This window comes from Papio anubis, chromosome 14 (assembly GCF_008728515.1).
Source record: "Papio anubis isolate 15944 chromosome 14, Panubis1.0, whole genome shotgun sequence".
Classification (NCBI taxonomy): domain Eukaryota; kingdom Metazoa; phylum Chordata; class Mammalia; order Primates; family Cercopithecidae; genus Papio; species Papio anubis.
The window spans coordinates 8,680,169-8,704,115 of NC_044989.1; the positions used below are offsets into that span (position 1 = coordinate 8,680,169).

At 44.6% G+C, this 23,947-nt stretch overlaps 1 protein-coding gene across 25 annotated transcripts in view; it reads right to left on the bottom strand.

Moving 5' to 3' along the window:
• Positions 1–11,334, bottom strand: part of KIDINS220 (kinase D interacting substrate 220) — a 113,537-nt gene extending 102,203 nt beyond the window's left edge. For 15 of the 25 annotated variants that reach the window (XR_002516503.2, XR_002516504.2, XM_021924538.2 and 12 more), the window contains exons 1-2: positions 11,178–11,333; positions 723–866 (exon numbers count right to left, since the gene is read on the bottom strand). Coding sequence is in view for 23 of the 25 variants with exons in the window: in XM_021924538.2 (XP_021780230.1) it covers positions 723–830 (108 nt within the window). In the remaining 2 variants the exon portion in view is untranslated. Of the gene's footprint in view, positions 1–722; positions 867–1,354; positions 1,432–10,332; positions 10,434–11,177 lie in introns of all 25 variants that reach the window. The other 10 variants (XM_021924529.2, XM_021924524.2, XM_017947267.3 and 7 more) reach the window with 5 other exon arrangements.
• Between the last annotated feature and the right edge of the window lie 12,613 nt (positions 11,335–23,947).

Sequence of the window (23,947 nt, forward strand, 5' to 3'; positions counted from 1 at the left end):
ATTAGCCAGGAGAGGTGGCGGGCACCTGTGGTCCCAGCTACTCGGGAGGCTGAGGCAGGAGAGTGGCATGAACCCAGGAGGTGGAGCTTGCAGTGAGCCGAGATCGCGCCACTGCACTCCAGCCTGGGCGACAGAGCAAGACTTTGTCTCAAATAATAATAATAATAATAGCTTGGCTTTTCATAATGAACTAAGATCCACATTTTTTAACTCATAACATTGAGGAGAAACATCTCATTTCAGTTAATGTTTATTAATGTGTTACTAATACCTAATCTATTTAACTCTCTAATAAAGATGTAGGGTTTTTAAAATCTCACAGTGTGTGGGACAAACAATGGAGGAAGATAGTGGGGGCTCATTAAAGAAAGTATTTCAACAATCCCTGATTTTGTCTGGTTAATCAAGATCAGGTCCAGATGATCTCTAAAGTTTCATAGAAGTACATGATTTCAGTAATCAAGCTTCCTGAATATTAATTATTCCATCAGTGGAAAAAAAATCAATAAATCTAAATTCAATAGTCAATCATTTATGTAAGTTAAAATGTACTCCAAAAACATGGATTTGAAGTACTTTTAACTATAAGACATTATATCATAAGTACAGTGCAATATTACTAAGGGTTAGAACTACCTATTTCTCACACACTTCCATCCTATACGTAGTAGGTAGTCAACAAATATTTGTGAAAGAATGTAATTTTGCAAACTTGGTCTTACCTCATTTCTCTCATCTACGTCTTTGCATTTTTCAAGAAGAGCTTTCAGAGCAGGAATGTTTTCTTCCTCTACGTAATTTATTACGCTCTGTGATATCAAAACTGACATTTTCACAGAAAGCTGCAGTTAACTTTATTTGAATACCTGTTAAATTAGACAAAATACATATAATTTACAATCAGAAAAAAATTAAGTTACTATTAAATACAATATCCTTCTTAACATTAACCACATCCAAGGACACCTCCAGTGGCAGAAGTGAAGACACGGCTTCCGACGGCTCTCATAGCTCAGGCGTCAAAAAGCTGCCAAGATGTCTCTTAGGTTCACACTCAACTCCATCTTAACTTATCCAAACACCAAACTCCAGATCCATCCCCAAACCCTCCTCATCACCACTCTAAAATGCTTCCGTGATCCTCCTGCTGTCACCATCCCAGTAAACGGTAGCTGCAGGTCCATTCTTCCAAGGCCAAAAACCTTGGAAATGTTCACAACTTACCTCTTCCTCTTACACCCTACACTCAATCTATTAGCAGATCCTTTTGGCTCTACTTATAAAACACATTTCACATCTGACTACTACTCACCACTTCCATCACCGCCACCCTGGACGAGCCACCATGACTCACCTGCACCACTGTCATCGCTTCCTAACTGGCCTCCCTGCCTCCACTTGACTTGGAAGAGTGGATTTTAAATGGTCTCACTGCAAATAAATAATTAAGTACGTGAGGTGATGAATATGTTAATTAGCCTCATTTGATCATTCTACAATGGATACATGTATCAAAACATCACATTGTACCCCAAAAATATATAAAATTTGTCAATTAAAATTACATTACTTTTTTTAAAACTTTAACATATATCAGAATCACCTGAAGAGCTTTTAAAGCAGATTCCTGGGCCCCACCGTCAGAGATTCTGACTCAGCAGGTCTGAGTGGGGCCCCTTACTCTGCATCTTTATCCAGCTCCCTGTGACACTGACACCACTGAGGAAGAACCACAATGTGGGTAGTACTAAGTCAGAGCATGATCTCTTTTATTCGAAGCCCTCTAAGGGCTTCTCAGAGTGCTCAAGATAAAATCAAATGTTTTTACCTTGGCCAAGATAACTCTAAGTGGCAAGCCTCTCACCTGTGTTACACCTGTGACTGTAGCTCCTACCACTCCTTCTCACCCTCCTGGCTGCCTGGCCATGCTGAGCACCTGTCCCACCTCACCAGGCCTCTGTGCTACTTTTCTGTCTGCCTAAAATTCTCTTCCACAGGACATGCACATGGCTCACCCCTGACCTCCGTCAGGTCACCTGGTTAGAAAGTCTCACCTGATGTGGGATGTCAGGGTACTGACCCCACACAGGCTTCACTGTCGCCCTGCACTCTCAACCCTTTGCCCTGCTTTCACCACTCTCTGTAGCACTTGCCATCATCCAAAAAATGACATATTGTTTGCTGACTGTCTGTCTATCATAACTACACTTTAAGTTTCAAAAGAGTAGAAATTTTATTACTGGACATCCAAATGCAAATAAACAAACCTCAATCCATACTTTTTACCACACACAGGTGCTAACTCAAAATTCACCTAAATATAATGTCTGAAAGTACAAAACTTCTAGAAGAAAACACAGATAACCTTAGTGACCTTAGATTAAGGAAGATTTGATATAACACTAAAAGCATGGTGCATAAAAAAAGAAAACTGATAGACCAGAGTTCGTCAAAATTGAAAACTTTTGCTGTTACGAAAATGAAATTGTTTGGGACTAGTGAATCCTTTTTTCCTTCCTTTTCCTCTACCCTTGAACAGGACTGTCTGTAGCTGATATCCCATGCCCGTTCTCCAACTCTATGTTGGAGCAGATAACTTGTTTCTTGGGTTTCCCAGGTGGAAAGGAATCATGCCTCCAGATGGACTACACCCAGAGCCTCTCATACCTGATTTAGATGATGAGATTTAAATGAGACTGTGGACTTTGGGTTGATGCTGAAATGAACTGAGACTTTTGGGGAGACCTTGGGATGGAGTGAATATGTTTTGACACGGGAAGGAAATTTATCTCTGGGGGCCAGAGGGCAGAAACTATCGCACTCTATGATTCTACTTATATAGCATTCTGGAAAAGGAAAACTGCAGGGGCAGAAAAAAGATCGAGCTGCTAGGGTCTAAGGCAGGGGAATGAGATGGCTACAAGAGTACAAGAGAATCTGGTGTGTTAATGGCTGTTCTATATCTTGACTGTGGTGGCAGTTACACAATCATTCATTTGTCAAAATTCAAATCTGTCCATTAAAAAGGGCGAATGTTATTATATGTAAACCACAAATCAGTATACCTTACTTTCAGGGAGTATATATTCAGAGCAACTTGAATTCATACTCCTGGGTTGAAAAACTTATGTTAAAACATGATGTTATTTGATCCCATAGTTTCACTTCTAGGAATTATTCTAAAAACATGAGAAACATGAACAACATTTTAAGAAAAACAATTTTATCCTTAAGAACAAAAATCTTAGAAATGGATATTATATAAATTATAAAATTATAAAAATTCACAAAGTAGGATAATATACAATCATCAAAATGTCTCAAAAAATGTGTTACCAAAAAATGCTCATGATAGCAGAAGTGGGGTAAAAGATTAAGAGCTATATATACAGCATCTCAGCTATTTTAAATATATACATGTTTAAATACTGGAAATAAAAAAAGAAGAAATGGTGATGGGCATCAGTGTAATTTTTATTTTCTTTAAAACCTTTATTTCCTACATGTTCTGGAATGTGATGCTTCTATCATTAGAAAGCAGTGAGGGTTTTTATTAGCAGTTATCAGCAACACCCACCTTCATTTGTTCCCACTCCTTCTAGGATCAAGCCTAAGGCCTCAGGAGGGCTTGCAGGATCTGGCTCTCCCTCTATATCAGCCCCAGCTCACCCCGCAGCCCAGCCAAGCAGAAGAACTCAAATTCACCACACCTCCCCAGTGCTGCTCCACACGCCTGCCTATGCCCTACGTGCTCCTTCCATGTAAAACACCATTCTCATCTTTACTCTGCCAAGGCATCCATGGCCCTCTGAGTCACACAGCTACCATTTTTCATCTAGTTTACCCCCTAAAGTGTGAGATCACCCAACCCCACACTCAGTGCCTTAGTTTAGGCCTACACCATCTATACTAATCAAGACCCTTAAGGTTGCAAGAAACTAATTTAAACCAGCTTAAGCAAAACAGAAAAATGCATTTTAAGGATACTGGTTTATTTCCCATAACCACACTACAGGAAGAGTGGGTGCCACTGGACCTCAAATGCCAGGAGGATTCTCTTTCTCTACTGGCTTAATCTACTTTCATTCTAGACCAACTACTTCTACACAAAGGGAAATATGGCTTCCCACAACCATCCAGCCTCAAATTAGATCGTTTATCTATTTTTTGAGACAGGGTCTCACTCTGTCACTCAGACTGGAGTGCAGTAGCACGATCATGGCTTACTGCAGCCTTGACCTCTGGGGCTCAAGCGATCCTCCCACCTCAGCCTCCTTAGTTGGGACTACAGGCGCACACCACCATGCCCAGCTAATTTTTGTATTTTTTTTAGAAATGAGGTTTCACCATGTTGCCCAGGCTGGTCTCAAACTCCTGGGCTCAAGTGATCCGCCTGCCTCTGCCTCCCAAAGTGTTGGGATTATAGGCGTGAGCCACCGCACGTGGCCTAAATCAGATAGTCTCTTAACACCAGAGAAAGCAGGCTATTCTTTGTTCCCAGATCCAGAAGTTCCAGAAAAGGGCTCTGACTGCCCAGGCTGGATCTGTTGCACCCCCAGAACCAATCAACTAGAGACACAAAGTTGGGAGGGGGTTACGAGGTCACACGGTATTGGCACTGTTTCCAGAAAAGAGTAAACAGTTGTGATCTAGGCATCAATCCTGAAAACGTCTACTATTACCATCTCTCGCCCAGATCAACGTGACAGGCCAGCAACTTGTGCCTCCTCTCTCCAGTCCTGCCCCCTGCAATCCATTTGCCACACTGAAGCAAGAGTGAACCTACAATACATTTTTCTTAAAACCAAGGTTGGGAGGACAGATGACAGCTTTACTACTTACAAGTTATTCAAGGAACTTACACCTTCTAAGGCTTTTAAAGCCATTGTAAAGATGCAAATACGCAATTCCTAAGGAAAGCTTCGCTCTCCACAGAGCAGAGTGAAAACTTCTTGATTATAATGAGGGCATGCAGATCCTTCACAATCTGGCCCCATCTTACCATTCCGGCCTCATCTCTTTCTCCCCTCCCCAGCCCCATCCCTCCCACCATTTACACAGTCACATCTAACTTCCGGCTCCAGCCAGACTGATCTACTTGCAGCTCCTTCACTGCCCCACACTTTGTTCTTTCCAGACCTTCGCACTTAATGCCCCCTCTGCTTAGAAAGTCCACTCTGGACAGCTCCTACCAATCCTTAAGAACATGGCTCCAACAGATCTTCCGGAAGTCTTCACTGACTGGCTGCTTACCCCAAGCTGGGCCAGGCCCTGGGCTCCTCCACACCTGTGTATACATCTAGTCGTAGACTGCTCACATCACACTCAACTCTCCTCTTCATCTCATTTTACTTACTCTCTCCACATCTCCCTTAGACTAGAAGTTCTGGCAGCAGGATCTGCTTTGTATCTAGCACAATGCCCACACAACAGGGGGTGAGAGAGAAAAGCAGCCCCTGACTGTCGGGAACTGACCTGGCACGCACAGCCAGACTTGGTGTTCTAACGTAAATGCAACAATTTCAAAGAATGCCAACATCAAACAAGGTCACTCTGTCACCAGGATATGAAGACAAAAATAAGACTACTCTGGAATCATATCTGAACACAGACAAAAACATGAACACCACCCAAACCACAAAATGCTCAAACATCTTCCTATCCTGGCTAATATGAAGGATTGCTGCTTCTTTATCAATTACAGCTTTAGCCTTACTCCGTACCTGTCGCCTTTTCGTTAAGATTTTAAATATCCAATTGCAGAATTCCCAGTCCTCCTGCTTCCTGAAGCACCCAAGACTAAGCAAAGCTTTGCTTCTTCCTTGAACTCTTCCCCGAATCACCTAACATCATCTCGAATCTTCTAAGTGCTTTCTAACAACCTCTTACAGAGACCCCCATCGTTCCCTAGGACAGGCATTCTCCTTCATTGCAGGGAGTTAATAAGACCAACTTTGTTCAACTAGAGGTACGGTCCTGGCAGTCTTTGACTAGAAGGCATTGACAGTGTTTAATAAATTTCACTGAATAATCTATTATTAAATGTCATGTTTGTAAGCACATACCTAAGTACCTAGAAATTACAAAATAAAATTTGAACATTAAATCCACATCTGTTGATACATACAATAGTAAAACCAACGACACACTGTCATGTTAAAGAGTACGTGTGTAGTATAATGCTATTGGATAAAATAAATAAGACCCCCATATATGTATCTATCCAGTGTGTACACATGAACAAAAAAGAAAAGTGTAGAAGGACACACACCTGGCTGTAAAATTCGTTATCTTACCATGTAGGACTAAAAGGAGGAGATAATTAGCTTTGCCTTTACGCATCTTTGTGCTATATTGTTTTACTTGATACGTCTACATTCATTTTCATTAGAAAAAAATGTTTCATCACAGGTGGAAAACTACAGCTTCTCATCCTTCACATTTCAGTTTCAATGTTCACTTCAAAAAGGCCTTTCGGCTTAAAACGAAGCTGTCTAGTGGTCAAAAGTATGGACAGACTGCCTTGGTTTGACTCCTGACTTTATTACTGACTGTTGTATCATCTTGGGCTAGTTTCTTTTTTTCTTAATTTTTTAACTAATACATAATAATTGTACATATTTACAGGGTATGTGTAATATTTGAATTACATGCATATGATATGTGATGATCAGAGTATTTAGGATATCCATCACCTCAAACATTTATCATTTCTTGGTGCTGGGAACATCTCAAATCTTATCTTCCAGCTACTTTAAAATACACAATAAAAAATTAAATCTACAATAAACTGTTAAGTATAGTACTGTGCTGCTGAACACTAGAGCTTATTCCTTCTACCTAACTGTATGTCTGTATTCATGAACCAATCTCTCTTTATCACTCCCTGTCCCCTGGGCTACTTTCTTCATCTCGGTGTCTGAGTTTCCCCATCTTCAAATAACTGCACGATTACATGCAATGGGATTAAAATAATACCTTACCCATATGAAGCCAATAAATATTAGCTGTTTTACATAATAACAGAATATGATCATTTCTTAACTACCCTTTTTGAGAATCTTGGTAGATTCTCAACACCTGGATTGTTCTCTATTATGGAATCATTTTTATTCCTTCATAACACTTTACTAAACTTGTAACTTACATATTTACCTTTTTCACATTTGTCTTTTTTTTTTTTTTAGCTACACCTGCTGGAATGGGACATATTTACCTGATTAATAGTTGTCTCTCCCACTAGGATATAAGCTTATAAAAAGAATGGATTATTTTCTTTTGTTCTATACCAAATACCCAACACTTAGCTTAATAGCTGGTTCATACAAGACACTATATTTCTTGAATAAATGGACATCAGTTGAATCTAATGTCCACAGCATTTCCTGTCTAATGGGAATATAAGGCTATACATTCTTTTGCACAATTAGCAAAAAAATGAATGTCTTGCCACCCGTTTTGAAAATGACAGAGGTAGCCAACAGCAATGGCAGAACAAAAAATTTATGTTGTAGTAAGCTCATTTTTAGAACTTGCCAATTTAATAGGCAAAATCTCTAAATGTATTCAAAATGCTTTCACCAAAAGGCCAATCGGTTAATAGATGCACCCTATAACTTTTCTCCGGTTACAGACAGAGTGTATGAAAGCAACAACAGCGGCCATGCTACCCAATGCTTACTTATTTCTTATCCTCCAGATATGACACAGTAAGTTCCTGAATGTGGCCTCTCCCATGGTTCTCCTATCTCCAGCCCCTCTTTTCCTCCTCCCACTTAAGTCTCCAGCAATGATCATCCCTATGCAGTCCCCAGAGCCTACCCTGGTGCTGACATTCCTGGGCCTGGGTGGCAGCCCTTTGCCCCCTCCACACAGAGGCCTAAGCGGTCCTCCTCAATCGTGTCTTCTTACGACCATTCTGTGCTCAAAACACCCCAACAGTTGTCCTCTCACTCAAAATAAAATCCCAGATCCCTACCACAGCCGACAAGGCCCTGCTTGATCTATTCCACCCCTTCCCCACCTCCCTAAGCTCAACTCTTCCTGCTCCTTCTCCTTGACTCTGCTCAGGCCACAATGACTTTCTGTACATATGTCACCTGGTCAGAGCTTCTCTGACCACCATGTATAAATGGTGTATAAAACAGCCCTCTCTCCTCTACTATAACCCCCTTTCATGGCCGTACTTTAAAGGTCTTCTTTATAGAACACCTAGCATCACTCCACATACCACATACTTTGTTTTTGGTCTGCTTCCCCTAGCCAAACAAATGTAGCTCAATAAGAATAAAGACTATCTCTGTTTTGTTCACTGCTGAATCTCCAGCACTTAGAGAAGTGCCTGGTACACCACAGAACCCAGGATGGGTAGAATGAATGGACATGCTCACGCTGATCCAACGACCTGGAATGCCTGACCCAACTTTAACGTTCTTAACAAGCCAAAACATATCCTTCAAAACCCCACTCGCGGGTCACCTTTAAACTAACTTATGTATATATATGTATGTATTTAGTTATTTTTACTGAGACAGGGTCTGGCTCTATTGCCCAGGATGGAGTGCAGTGGCACATTCACAGCTCACTGCAGCCTCAAACTCCTGGACTCAAGTGATCCTCCTGCCTCACCCTCCCTGAGTAGCTGGGACTACAGGTGCACACCAACACACCCAGATAATTGTTTCTATTTTTAATTTTTGTAGAGACAGGTCTTGCTATATTGCCGAGGCTGCTCTTGAACTCCTAGCCTCAAGTGATCCTCTTGCCTTAGCCTCCCAAAGCACTGAGATGACAGGTGTGAGCCTGCACGCCCGGCCTTGAACTAATTTATTAAGGGCTGTCTCACTCCTTCATTCTTATATCCCCAGAACCTACTACAGATCTAGAATAGGTAGAAACTTAGTAGATAACTGTCAAATTGAATAACTGCGTAGGTATGCTAAGGATACCTCTTCTGGAGGACTTTGCCCACCCACAGCCCCTGCTACCCTCAACAGCCATATTCTCTAGCATCAGCCATACCCAGGGATGGGCATATGATCTGTGGCATGAAACTGTTGAAAAAGATAAGCTGGGCCAATCAGACTCCTATCTCTAGAACTGGGAATTAGAAACCAGAGACTGGGCCAATCAATACGGGTCACACATAAAATGATACAGTTCCGAGACATCCAATCAGCAAAGAGAGAACACAACAGATATGAACAGAAAAGAGACTCCTCCTAAGTAAGAGAACAAATGTGGCCCCTAAAAGGAGGTCAGGGCTGCAGTGAGCCAAGATCACACCACTGCACTCCAGTCTGGGCAACAGGGCCAGACCCTGTCTCCAAAAAAAACAAAAAAAACAAAAAAGTTGCCCCAGGGAGATGTAGAAAATGGAGCTACCTGGGATCCTGACTTCTGACTCTCATTCAATCCCATAATCTCCTTTTCCTTGAAGTAAAGGATTTAAGTTTCTGTTCTTTGTCTTCTAAACAGTCCTGACAAATACAGCAGCACATAAAATGGAGAAACTGACAGTTCTTGAGCAAAAGCAGGAAGAAGGGGATGGCACATTCATACATGATCCTATAAAAATTAATCTGGCAGTGTACGTGACCCAGACTGGAAAAAAACACGAAGAATCAGGGCCCTAGACGCCAGTCGAGGAACCAGCAAACAGACAGTACACAGGAGAGGCAGTGGGAATAGAGAAGAAATGAGAGATATTAACTTGAAAAATATAAAATCCCCAATATTTGAATTTTCTGACCTACCAAAATATCCAGAAGAGATATTCTGGATACAAAGACAAAACTAACTATGTGACTGGATGGAAAAGAAAAGAACAGGTGGAAGATGACCAGATGCCCAGCATAGGTGACTGAAGAATGGAGCTGCCCTTAACGACAACAACAACAACAACAACAAAAAAAAAAAAACCGGAGAAAGAGTAGACTTTCCTCTACTTAGTTATGCCTCCTCCCTCCCACCACCCCAGCTGGGTGAATGGGGCTATGGGGTGCTTTGGCCAGGCTGAATTTGAAGTGTCCCAAAAGAGCTAGGTTGGAGAAATCCACCCAATACTTGGAAAAATATATCATTCACACTGTGTGTGAATGATCTGGAAATTATTCACATAAAAGGTGTAGAACAAGGATTCTCAAACTTGTGTGCATCAAAATTATTTGGGAAGCTGGTCAAATACACATATTCCCTGAGCTCCTCCCCTGGAGAATCCCATTCCCTAGATCTGGGGTGGTGCCCAGAAACTGACATGTTAACTAGCACCCCAAAATGATTCTGATGAAAGTAGTCCATGCTAGTAAAGCTAGAAGAGAACAAAGAACACACCTGGCCACGGCATTTCCCAACCCGGGCTCTGCACTCAACACACCACGGTGGTTTCAAAAAGTCTGGTCCTCAGTGTTGTCAAAATGTGGACAGGAACGAACCTGAAGGGGTGATTCCCGAGCCACACCTCAGGCCGAAGGAATGGGAATCTCTAAAACGCTAAGAAATCTACATTTTTAACAAGCGCCCATAGGGAGCAGATATGACTGCATAAATAGTAATTCAAAAAAAAAAATTATTCATCGGTTTAAACCTGTCAATTTGAAAGAATAAAAATTCCAACATTACAAAGTCATGAAGAAATTATCTCCCTATAAATAAACCCTGGAGGGGTGGACATCAATGGCTTGCACTATTTTGCCAGGCGTTTAAAAGCCTGCACAGGACAATGGAGCAATGGAGCCCACGATAAAAGCAAGGGAGAAAACAACACCTCCCGGCCCGCGGAAGCCTAGGAAGAGAAACCTAGAACGATTAGCGGTACCAGCTAACGGGGCTCTCAAGGTGGTGGATGTGCCAGAGGCTGCTTGGCAAAAGAAAAAAAAACGGTTTTACCAACACCCTTCACCCCAACCCACCCGAGGGGCCCCGAGGAGACAGACCACCTGAGACTCCAAGGTCGGAGACCTTCCCGGCGCTCCAGCAAAAGCGGACTCGCCCCGAAAACCGGCGCCCGAGCGTCCGGGGACCGCGCCAGGCCCTCCCCGGGACCCCCGGCCCGAGCGAGCCCCTCCCGCGCACTCTCCAGTTGTCCCACATCCCCGCCCGGATCCCCCAGCCCGGCCTCGCGCCCATCTCCTCCCCAGTCCCGCGGAAAAGCCCCGCGGACCGGCCTCCACACTGACCGTCTCCCAACCTGGTCCTCGGCTCCGGCGGAACGGGCCCACTCGGCTGCAGGCGATGTCAGAGGACGGGAAAGCAAGAGACGGCGACTGCAAGCGCGTCGCCCTCACCACACCCGGCGGCCATATTCTTCCCTCTCCACAAACTGACAGATCACGTGCCCTGGGTAGGGGCGGGACTCCGGGTTGCCACGCCCCCTGGGCGTGAAGGGGTGGGGCGTAGAGCAGGCGGGGCTGGAGGGGCCGCGGGGCGAGTACACTCGGGACCAGCGCCCCAGGCAATGTTTTTCACTGTCATTGTCACTCTTATTACAGTTAATTTATTATCCCTATTTGCCATTATAATCAACCTTATTCAGAGAAATAAACATCACTTAAACTTCAGAAGACACTGCACAGACATGAGAAGTGAAAGCTGGCTCAGCAGCCTTCTTCCGGCTCCAGGAGCGAGACCTCCGCCTTCCACGGGGCCTGTGGTTCACACTCCCGGCCTTCCAGGTCTCCCACCACCTCCCCTCACCTCCTTCAGCCTCCACATTCCTAGGCCTTGCTGCCGATAAGCGTCAATCTTGATTTTTGAAAAAGTCCAAGGATGATTACGACGTGCGTGGGTTGGGAACCATCGAAAAACACCCACTGATATGTCAACCTGGCAACTCAGGAAAAAGACGGTAGGGAGCCTGACTTCATCAGAAGTTGGTGCGGGCTGGGGACAATGCCTCACACCTGTAATCCCAGCGCTTGTGAAGCCAAGGCGGAGGATCACTTGAGCTCAGGAGTTTGAAACCAGCCTGGGCAACATGGAGAGACTTCGTCTCTAGAAAAAACAAAATACAAAACTACAAAACTTAGCCAGGCGTGGTGTTGCAGGACGGCTTCATCAGAAGTTGCCAGCGAGGAGCATGGACGGCTTCATCAGAAGTTGACGTGACCCTTGTAAGCCAAAAATAAAATCCTAAGGCCTCCCAAACGTCTGCATGGACCCCTCTTCTCTGCCAAGGGCATTCCAGAGTTAACCTTAACATCTAGTTCAGGCCATGATGGAAGAGGGAGTCAGGCCTCTTTATATCCCTCCAGCATTAACATCAATGCAGACATAAAGTCCGGTAAGAAACATTGACAGTCTATTCTGTCTGAAGCCTGATACTTGAGGCTTCACCTGCATAATAAAACCTCGGTCTTAAAAAGTAAAGTCTTAAAAAGTAGAAAGTAAACCCCTTCTATTGCTAATAATTCTATCCACCAATTGCCAATCAGAAAAATTTTAAAGCTACCTATGACCTGGAAGCACCCCCTCCCTTCCAGCTGTCCCGCCCTTCCAGATGGAACCAATGTAAATCTTACATGTATCGATTGATGTATTATGCATCCCTAAAATGTTTAAAAGCAAGCTGGACCCTGACCCCCTCGGGCACATGTCCTTAGGACTGCCTGAGAGTATGTCACGGGTGCTCCTTAGCATTGGCAGAATAAACTTTCTTAATTGACTGAGACTGTCTCAGATATTTTGGGTTCATACCCTCATGAAACAAGGAGAGAATACTCTCACACATACAACGAAGCCCTAAATGGTGTGATTTCTTTGGTAATGGCTTTGCTAAGAGCAGCCACTGTTGTAAACAGGGTGGGGTGGGAGAGGGGGTGTTGGAGGTATGGTGAGATATAAGGATGAAGTCGACCTTAGAGTAGGGGAGAGAACAAGGACACAGGTTAAATGTACCTTCTTTAACACAGCCTTTCTGAGTCCCGACACTGTCCCAGGCACTGTGCTGTATGAAGGTAAGCACGGAGAATGAAATGGCCAACTCTGTGGGGGCCCACTAGGAACGTTCACAGAAGAGGGGACCCCCTCAGCTGTATCTTAAATAGAATTTGCCCATCACAGTCGGTTGAATGGGGTTAGGAAGAATGTCCAGGTTGGGGAACAACATTTTGGAAAAGAATGGAGATGAGAAGGAGCATGGCCCAAAGTTCCAGGAACTATAAATATTTGCCAGCCTTGGGGTGGGAGTAGCAGTGTGGGCGGGGGCCGGAGACAGAGCAGGGCCAGCCTCTGAAAGGCCTTGCGTGTTAAGTACCACTTGGGAGTTTGTTCTGGGGAAACAGAAGGCCACTGAAGAGTTTAATGAAAGAAGTGGCATTAGCTGGCAAGTTTGTGGAGGAGTGGTTAGCAGGGCCACTGGGTTAGCAGGGAGAGTTGCTGGGGACTATTGGGATAGTCCTGGTTGGGAGCTCTGAGGCCTTTAAACAGATCCCTGGGATGAAAGTGGCTACAGTCAGGTGATGGGCTGATTAAATGACGATTTAATCAGGGGGAAGATGACTTCCGACTTCCTGTTTTGGTGGTTAGGGATGGAGCCCGGGCTCTGAAACTAGTGCTGCAGGAGGAAGGGTGGGTGGAAGGGGTATGGATGAGTCCAATGGGAACAGAACTCTGCAACCTCAACAGTTCATGGGAGGTGGAATCTGAGAAGGAGCCGCCAGAAGAATAGGATAGAAGTCCAGGAGGGAGTCCTAAACTGTGCTACCAAGAGAGGGAGGGAAGAGGATGAAGGAGGACAGAAAGAGGACTAGGGGAAGCGGTGGAAGGTTTAGGAAGGCTTGGGTGGCTGGAGGAAGACAGGGGAGGACAGAGGGAGGGGTGGGAGGAAGAGGGGGGTGGGGAGAGTTGGGGGGGATGTGGGGGCAGAGGGTGGAGGAGGCGGTGACAGGATAAGAGGAGGATGGAGGGGATTGAGGGAAACAGCTGGAGACTGAGGAAAGATGGGGTTGGGGGGTGGTGGGAAGGGTAGGGAATGCTGGCGGAGGCAGCCTTCTATTTCCATAAGACAAATTCGATACTCTTCTAATCCCTTCAGTGGACTTCTGTTTCCCTAAAACGAATTCCCAAATGGTACTTCACACTCAAGGCCCTTCAGAGGCTGACCCCTGCTCTGTCTACTGTCCCCTCCCATGCTGCCACCCCAGCCCCAAGGCTGGCAAATATTGACAGTTCCTGGAACTTTGGACCACCCTCCTTCTCATCTCTATTCTTTTCCAAAGCATTGTTCCCCCACCCGGACATTCTTCCTAGCCCTATCCAACTGATTGTAATGGACAAACTCTACCTCAGATACAGCTGGGGGTGGGGTCCCCTCTTTTGTGAACTTTCCTAGTGGACCCCAAGCAGAGTTGGTAACTCCATCCTCCATGCTTACCTCCTTACTGCACAGTGCCTAGGATATGGTCAGGACTCAGAAAAGCTGTGATGATAACGTACATTTAACCTGTTTCCTTGTCCTCTCCCCTACTCTAAGGTTGGCTTCATCCTTATATCCTACTGATATGGTTTGGCTCTGTGTCCCCACCCAAATCTCATCTCAAATTGTATTTCCCATAATCCCTGGTGTCAAGGGAGGGACTTGGTGGGGGGTGATTGGATCATGTCAGCGGTTGCCCCCATGCTGTTCTCGTGATAGTGAGTGAATTCTCACGAGATCTGTTGGATGTATAAGGGGCTTTTGACCCTTTTGCTCGGCACCTCTCTTCCTGCAGCCATGTGATGAAGGAAGTGTTTGCTTCCCTTTCCGCCATGATTTTAAGTTTCCTGAGGCCTCCCCAACCATGCGGAACTGTGAGTCAATCAAACCTCTTTTCTTTATAAATTACCCTGTCTCAGGCAGTTCTTTATAGCAGTGTGAAAACGGGCTAATAGGCCGTGCGCGGTGGCTCAAGCCTATAATCCCAGCACTTTGGGAGGCCGAGACGGGCGGATCACGAGGTCAGGAGATCAAGACCATCCTGGCGAACACGGAGAAACGCCATCTCTACTAAAAAGTACAAAAAAAGTAGCTGGGCGAGGTGGCGGGCGCCTGTAGTCCCAGCTACTCGGGAGGCTGAGGCAGGAGAATGGCGTGAACCTGGGAGGTGGAGCTTGCAGTGAGCTGAGATCCAGCCACTGCACTCCAGCCTAGGCAACAGAGTGAGACTCCATCTCAAAAAAAAAAAAAAAAAGAAAAAAAGAAAACGGGCTAATACACCTACCATACCCCCAACTCCTGACCCACCCTGCTGTGTTTACAACAGTGGCTGGCCTTAGCAAGCCATTATTGAAGAAATCACACCATTTAGGACTTCACTGTACACATTGCGGTATCTGCTCCTTGTTTCATGGGGGGCACACCAACTTCTGTTTTTGTTTGTTTGTTTGTTTGTTTGTTTTGAGACAGGATCTTGCTCTGTTGCCCTGGCTGAAGTGCAGTGGTGTGATCTCAGCTCACTGTAGCCTCGAACTCCTGGGCTCAAGTGATCCTTTCACTTCTCTACCCCACCTCACACCCCAAACCCCCTAGTGCCTCTGCCCTGGTAATTTCTGTAACTCCATCCCTCTACAACAAGCCCAGAAGACTGGCTTTAAGCAGGTCCAGCTTATGCCTAGGCCGAGCTCTGCCCACCAGGTGTGAGCCATACTGGGTGTGAGTGAACCTGCACAACCGAAACACGTCTCTTGGAGGAACTTGGAACACAACAGTAAGCAAGGCAGGAAGAGAGGGAGGGAGTGCTGGGCTCTCCAGCTTAGGTGGTCCAAGCACTGCTGAACTATACTGGGGGTTCTCAGTAAGAACTCTGCAAATGTCCATCTCAGAAGACATGGGAGGTTCAGTCCCAGACACTGATAAGAATATGCCCACGCCACCTGAACCTCCTGCTCCTCTCCCCAGCAAAGAAAAATCCCTGAGAATACGCAGCATGCAACTTGTTCTTTCTTAGGAATGTTTTGGAAAGCAATCCAGATAACAGCCTGGAAAGAAGTTATTGGAAACAGGCTCGGCTATAGCCACATTTTGATGGAGGAGAGGAGGATCAGATGCTGGGCGTCGCAGGGGGCGGATGATGGAGAGCCGGCAAGGAGAAACCCTAGCCCCTTCCCCCTCTGCAGATCTGAACTGGAGAGGGGAGACCCTTGGTTTCACTACTTTTGCTATTATACCGGGCCAGGCATTTAATTACTAAAATGATAATTTGTAATGACTAAAAGTGGCAAGATAACATTTTATGATGTAAAAGTGACAAGAAAAATTATGAAAATTATGAGACCTACTCAAAATTCCTCCAGGGACGGGAGCAAGAGGTCTATAGGCCCAGGCATTGTCCTCTGGAGCGGTCCTGAGGACAAGGCAAGTTTCTTTGCAATTCTGCTGTACTGCATTCACCTGTCTCAGATGATGGTGACATTAGCCCAGGCGTGGTGGCTCACATCTATAATCCCAGCACTTAGGGAGGCTGAGGCAGGCGGATCACCTGAGGTCAGGAGTTCGAGACCAGCCTACATGGCAAAACCCCATCTCTACTAAAAATACAAAAATTAGCCAGGAGTGGTGGCATATGCCTGTAATCCCAGCTACAGTGATGGTGACATTTAGTAAATTATATCTATTTTAATAACAAATATGTCCTCACTCATGCCAAATGCTGTTTATTTCTTTCATACTTATGAGCTCTAAAACTCATATTTTACAAAGATATAACTGTTGCAAAGTATAACAAAAATTATTTCTCCTCAGTTTTGTTTCAAATATATCCCTCTTTCCATATTCTTTGGTTTTTCTCATGGTTCCTGGAGCCTAAATCTTTTTGGCAAATTCATCCCCAGGGTTTCACTCCAGCAGAATTACTCAAATCAGTTTAAGGGTCTGGCTTCTCGACTTGCTCTGTGGTTTTTATGTAGAGGGAAAAATAGGAGTTATCTTTCCATTCCTCACCACTCTCCCCATCAAGACTATAATTTAATCGCCCTTTCATCTTTTTTACCAGTATCAGCACACTGAGATGATGACTTCAGCAGTTCAGGTTTCAAGTTCATGGTAATTACATTTTCCATAGAAGTCTGAAGATGTTTTGCATACCATATTGCTTTAAAAATTGTTCTTCTGTGATTATAAAAGGAATATGTGTTCATTATAAAGAATTTGGAAAATACGTAACAGTTTGAAGAGATAGCTCCCCTAATCTTATCACTCTGACTTCTTAAACAGAGATTTAAAAAATAACTTTTATTGACTGGGTGCGGTGGCTCAAGACTGTAATCCCAGCAGTTTGGGAGTCTGAGGTGGGCAGATCACTTGAGGTCTGGAGTTTGAGACCAGCCCAGGCAACATGGCAAAAACCCCATCTCTACTACAAATACAAAAATTAGCCAGGCGTGGTGGCTCATGCCTGTAATGCCAGCTACTTGGGAGGCTTAGGCAGGAGACTCACTTGAACCCGGGAGGTGGGGGTTGCAGTGAGCCAAGATGGCATCACTGCACTCCAGCCTGGGCAACAGAACGAGACTGCATCTCAAACAAAACAAAACAAAACAAAACAAAAACCATAATCATTATTAACCCAATTCATTATTTTAAAGACTCATCATTGGAAAGGGGAGGGGTGGGAAGGATGCTCCTGAGATGTTATTTTTTGCAGGGTGTGATGTTGTCAATGTCACTTCTCTTGATATCTTTGCCAGCTGCCTCCCTGATCCCTTTGATCAGTATGATCCTTCTACAGAAAAAATACGTAGAAGGAAGTTTGCTTAACTCTAGGATGGCAGCAGAAAGAAAAGGAATACACAAGAGGACAACGTTTAGAACAACTATGAGAGGCAAGAGGAGGGGCAAATGCACGATCCTGTGTTCAAAGGCCCAGTTCAAATGAGGAGACACGGAAAGCAAGAGACAGAGACAGGGAGAGATGGTTAGAGGACAAAGAAAGTGATAAGTGAGTTACCTGTTGTCTGCAGGTCACATTCATCAGTTCATGTGAAAATATGTCGGGTTTCAGTGGCGTTTCGCAAGCTCAACATACAGGGCAGACCATGTCCATGTTGCACACCCACTGCCTGGCCACAGCTGCTTTACACTCTAGAGCTTTTTGCTTTTATTATTATTATTATTTGAGACAGGGTCTCACTCTGTCATCCAGGATGGAGTGCAGTGGTGCTATCAGGGCTCACTGCAGCCTCAACTCCCCAGGTTCAAGCGACTCTCCCACCTCAGCCTCCTAGGTAGCTGGGACCACAGGCATGCATCACCACGCCCAGCTAAATTCTTTTTTTGTAGAGATGGGGTCTTGCTATGTTGCCAGGGCTGTAAAGTTGTTTTCATCACCAAATTCTTACTCGTTAATAGAGATGGAAGACTCAGAGTCCTTCTTCTTGAGAGTACAATCTAGTTAGTGAGACAGGTGATATACTAATGGAAGATATTATCAGTACAAGATAGCATAGGTAAGAACCGAGGAAGTGGCAGCTCAGAAGAATGAGTGGCCTCTGGGGTTAGGAAGAGTTGAGTAAATGCCCTCAAAGAACGGGTGAGGTCTGGCCGGGGTCAGGTGAATGACAGCAACCATAAGGTGAAATGGGCACCACATGGCCAGGAGTTCTGCTCAGGATGGCTGTCCAACCCCACTGGCTCACAGTCTCAAACCGAAATTATTCTTAGGGCAACATCAAGTTAGCAAGAGGTTCAGTTCCTTCCTCTCTTTTCTTGAAAATTGGGACCTTTGCTCATTTCCAGGGTCTTGGCATCTCACCCAGTGTAGGTTGGCACCTTGAATCTCCATTAACCTCCAAAGCCAGAGTTCACTCACAGCACGGATTCCCATGAAAGGGAACAAGAACTGGAATAGAGATGGTTAATATTGCATTCAGTGCACTAGTGCGTTTTTAATCCCTTCAACTCTATGAGAACTATGGGTTAATATTAATTTTATTGTGCCAGAAAAAAATTGTAATTTGGATCTGCTAGTTAGCATGTTTTGAAATTTCACCTACCTCCTATCTTCATCATAAAATTTAGCTTCATTTTATCATATGTTAAATGATCAAACCATTTTTTCTTGCTAAAGATATATTAATAATTTAGGTCAGCATGTCATTTAGCAGCAGCAGCTTCAGTTTATCTTATTAATGATTGAGTGGGGAGGATGTGCGGCAGATGGGATGAGAGAAGGTATTAAATCTTCTTCTAGGAGAAGGGAAAGCAGAGTGAGTGACATGGCCAGAACCGCCTGGCACTGCTAGGCACTACTAAGGTGGAACTAGGCAGCATGACGATGTCAGCCACCCAGGTGCAGGAGCAGGTGCAGCACAGGACGCCAGTGGATTTCAGGAGGACTGGCTTAGCTTTGTCAGGTGAAGCTGATGAAGGGAAACAGGAAGGACTTGAAGGGATATGCAACTGATGATTAGAATTTCAGACCACTGAGTCTCAGTGGGGTCCTCAGTAGGACATGAACTAAGATCAATGGCATAGAAGTATGGTGGTGAGCTGATAGAGTCTGGATACTAGAGGGGGTGAGATGGAAAGTTGGGAGGTGGTCGAGAATAGAATGCTTGGAATGAAGACTACTGCTAACAACAAGGTCTAAAGCATGTCTATTGGTGGCTTACGTAGAAAGCGGGGAAGATCACCAGAGGACTGCAAATCAGGGAACTGAGAGGCCAGGGTATTGGAAGGTTTTCTACAGGGATACTGAAATCATTAAGAATCATGTGTTGTGTTGAAGAGAGTGACAATAACCAGATTCTAATATTTTCTAGTAGGGGGTAACCCAGAAAAGTCCGTAGATGGTGGCAGCAAGGAGGAATGGGAGGTTTGATGTCAGCTAGCCTAAGCTGGACTCTGGCATCTTGGGAAGGAAAAAGAGACAGTCCTTTACAGATAACATGGAGGAGGAAGGAGAGTGCCTGTCTCCTCTACAGGCCCAGCGACGAGAGGGTTGAGAAAGAAACTGTCACTTCAGAGGACTACAAGAGAAGCTATGTCCTCAGGTGAGATGTGGGTTTTCATTAGACCAAAAGGTGAATGGTGGAGTCTGAGGACATGGGGATTGGTTTTGTTTTGGTTTTACTGGTCATGTGCCATGAATTTCCCAGGACAGTGGTCGTGTTTGGGGGAGTTGGAGGCAGGGGTGGTGGACGGACTGCATAGAGCTGCATGGGGATAGCAAGGTTTCAATTTAAATTTTTTTTTTTAAGAGACAAGGTCTCACTAGCAGGCGGGCCTCAAACTCCTGGGCTTAAGCAATCCTCCTGCCTCAAATTAGGCATGACCTAGGCCTCACAGATCCCTATAGCTGGGATAGATGCCACCATGCCCAGCTCAATTTGAATGTTAATAAAAGTGGAGATGATTTGGCAAACCTAGGTATATTGAATGCTATGACTACAGACAAAGAAGAAAAATAAAAAACAGTCCCCGTGTTTACAACAACAGCATTAGGCTGATTGTTGAGCCATTCACACAGCAAGTTCCAACAGAGAGCACCGCCATCGTGTACTTAAAAAGCACTAACCACATTGTAGTTTATGGGTCCAAATTCCTTATGGAATAAAATGTCAGGAACACATGATTGCTGGTGCAACATTTCCTAGTTCTTCATCATTAGTCAGTTTTTATGTGAGTAGACTGACTCAGAAAGTCAGATGATAAGTCAGACAGGCTGTTTCCTTATATTGGGTATATCCTGAATTATTCCACTGTCTACCTTTCTATTATTCTGGACAAATTCATTTTTTTCTGTTTATTAGCCTGGAAAAAAATTTTTCGGGAAAATATTGTGCACCAGGGTCAAGGAAGAGAAATACATATCATGGCCCCCATATCTGGAATCTGCTTACTGCTTCAGTCTGCAAATGTAACTTGACAGCTCATTTTCTGTCTTGATGGGTTGGAGTGGGGTTCATGCACATGTGGCTTATTTAATCTGCATATTAACTGCATCTATCATTTTGCTTTTGTCTGCTGTTGTCCTTTTAATTAAACTTAGGTGCAGCCTGGGCAACATGGCAAGGCCCCATCTCTATAAACAATTAAAAAATTATCTGGGTGTGGTGGTGCACGCCTGTAGTCACAGCTACCTGGGAGGCTGGGGTGGGAGGATTGCTTGAGCATAGGAGGTTGCGGCCACAGTGAGCCGTGTTCTTGCCCACTGCACTCCAGCCTGGGTGATAGAGTGAGACCTTGTTTCTGAAGGGGTGGCCCGCCCCTCCATGCCTGTGGGCGTTTCTCGTCAGGTGCGATGAGAAACTGAGAAAAGAAAGAGACACAGAGACAAAGTGTAGAGAAATAAAAGTGGGCCCAGGGGACCGGAGCTCAGCATACAGAGGACCCACACGGGCACTGGTCTCTGAGTTCCCTCAGTATCTATTGATCATTATCTCTCTACAGGGGGATGTGGCAGGACAATAGGGTAATAGTGGGAAGAGGGTCAGCAGGAAAACATGTAAACAAAGGCCTCTGTGTCATGAACGAGGTTAAGAAAAGGTGCACTGTGCTTTGATGTGCATGTACACAAACATCTCCGTGCATTAAAGAGCGGTATTGCTGCTAGCATGTCTCACCTCCAGGCTTAAGGCGGTTTTCTCCTATCTCAGTAAACAGAACATAGAAACCAAGACATTCTATTGCCTAAGGACCAGCAGGAGACAGATGCCTTCCTCTTTTACTGATCCTCCTCAGCACAGACCGTTTACGGGTGTCAGGCTGGGGGATGGTCAGGTCTTTCCCTTCCTAGGAGGCCATATCTCAGGCTATTACATGGGGAGAAACCTTGGACAATACCTGGCTTTCCTAGGCAAAGGTCCCTGTGGCCTTCCGCAGTGTATTGTGTCCCTGGGTACTTGAGATTAGAGAATGGTGATGACTTTTAACAAGCATACTGCCTTGAAGCACTTTTTAAACAAAGCACATTCTGCATAGCCCTAAATCCATTAAACCTTGGGTCAACACGTTTCTGCGAGCACAGGGTTGGGGCTAGAGTTACAGATTCACAGCATCTCAAGGTAAAAGAATTTTTCTTAGTACAGAACAAAATGGAGTCTCTTATGTCTACTTCTTTCTACATAGACACAGTAACAGTCTGATCTCTCTTTTCCCCACGTTTCAAAAACAAAACAAAAAATGTTCAGTGTAACAGGAAAAGAGAGGAACAAAATATGTTCAATTCAAAATGAAGTTCACAAAATTACTTTGTAAAACATATCTCCATCTTTTTATCTATCGATAGAAAAATGATTAGAAAGCAATGTACCAAAATGTTAAAGTTGTTTATCAGTGTTAGGACAATGGATCTATTTACTTGAATGCATCTTACTGCCCAGGTCATACCTAGTATAAACATCAGGGAGGGAATCACCAATTTGTGTGTGTGGTGAACCGATTAATTCCTGATCTGAGGGTTTAGATGAAAAATATTTAATCTTGTCTACAGGACACCTTCAGTCTTAGTATTAAGCTTTTTTTTTTTTTTGGCCTTACTGCAGATTTTCTAAAATTTATCAAATTTCACAACACTTTGTGGTTTGTGTGAATATGAAATATATTTAAGAAGTATAGGTTATTTCAGTTTAGCAACTGTTTAACAATGACTGATTTTCTAAGTGATTCTGTTTATACCCCATTCCAATGTATGTGTTTTAAGTGTTTCTCATGCTTTAAACATAGCCTCCAGGACCTACACATGTTGACAAAGCGGGGCTGGCTACCATTAATCAGTGTAGAGACTTTGGGAATTATATCTGCACGTCAACTATAACTAGTGGCTAGTAATGAAGGCCCTTGGCAATGGAGGTCCCGTAGCCAAGTGAATTAGGCTGAAGTAAACGTTAGATAATTCATGAATTTGGAGACTGTTCTACATTTAGTACTCTATCTCCTTCTTTGGTTATGAAGTACTCTTGGACTTTCTACAAACAGATATTATATATTGACAATGACAACACCGTGTGGTTAGTGTAAGGCGCACGAGAATATCGAGCAGAGAACTTGTGTCTGGAAGGCTCAGGAAAAGTTGCCTGGAGAAAAACACCTTCTCTTTGAATGCCTAGGATGCATCACAGTGCTTGGAGCATAGTACAAGTTCATTGAACATTTCCTCATTAGTGACAAGGAACCCGAATCCTGGTGATGAAGCTGGAGCCAGCCAGGGAGGAGGGGTGGGGAGGATGCGGGGAGCAGGGGAGTTCTGGGCAAATGGAGCAGCAGGCACACAGGCTAGGAGGCAGGAGCAAGCCAGACAGTGAGGCAGGTCCAGCTACTCCGCATGGCTAGAGGATGAGAGTGAGCATGTGTGTACCGGCAGGGCGGCAAATCAGAGGGAAACATGACGAAGCGAAGGCAAGCAGCTGCCAGACCACAAGTCTTTTATGTCACACTAAAAGTTTGCATTTATCACAAGCGTTTCAGAGTTTCACCTTTTTTTTTTTTTTTTTTGAGACAGGGTCTCGCTATGTTGCCCAGGCTAGAGTGCAGTGGCGAGAACACAGTTCAACCTCCTGGGCTCAAGCGATTCTCCCTGCTCACACGGCTGAGTAGCTGGGACCACAGGCACACACTGCCAGGCCTGGCTAATTTATTTTTTGTAGAGGCAAGGTCTCACTGTGTGCCCAGGCTGGTCTCGAACTCCTGGGTTCAAGTGATCCTCCTACCTCGGCCTCCCAAAGTGCTGGGATTACAAGCGTGAGCCACTGTGCCCAGCCCAGTTTCACTTTTGAAGCAGGAGAATAAAAAATATCTTTAGAAAGATGACCACGTCCTGTATTGTAGAGAATGGACAAGGCAGGCATGACTGGAGAATGGAAGTCCGGTTAGGAAGCTGTTCCTATAAACTAGATGAACAATTGGGAGGGCAATGAGATGGAGTCGGTTATCCAGCGGGTGAGCAAACAGGGTTGATGAGGTCAAGATGGTACACAGGTCTCTGACTTGGGTAGCCAGGGAAATATTCGTAATTAATGAGATAGGGACTACAAG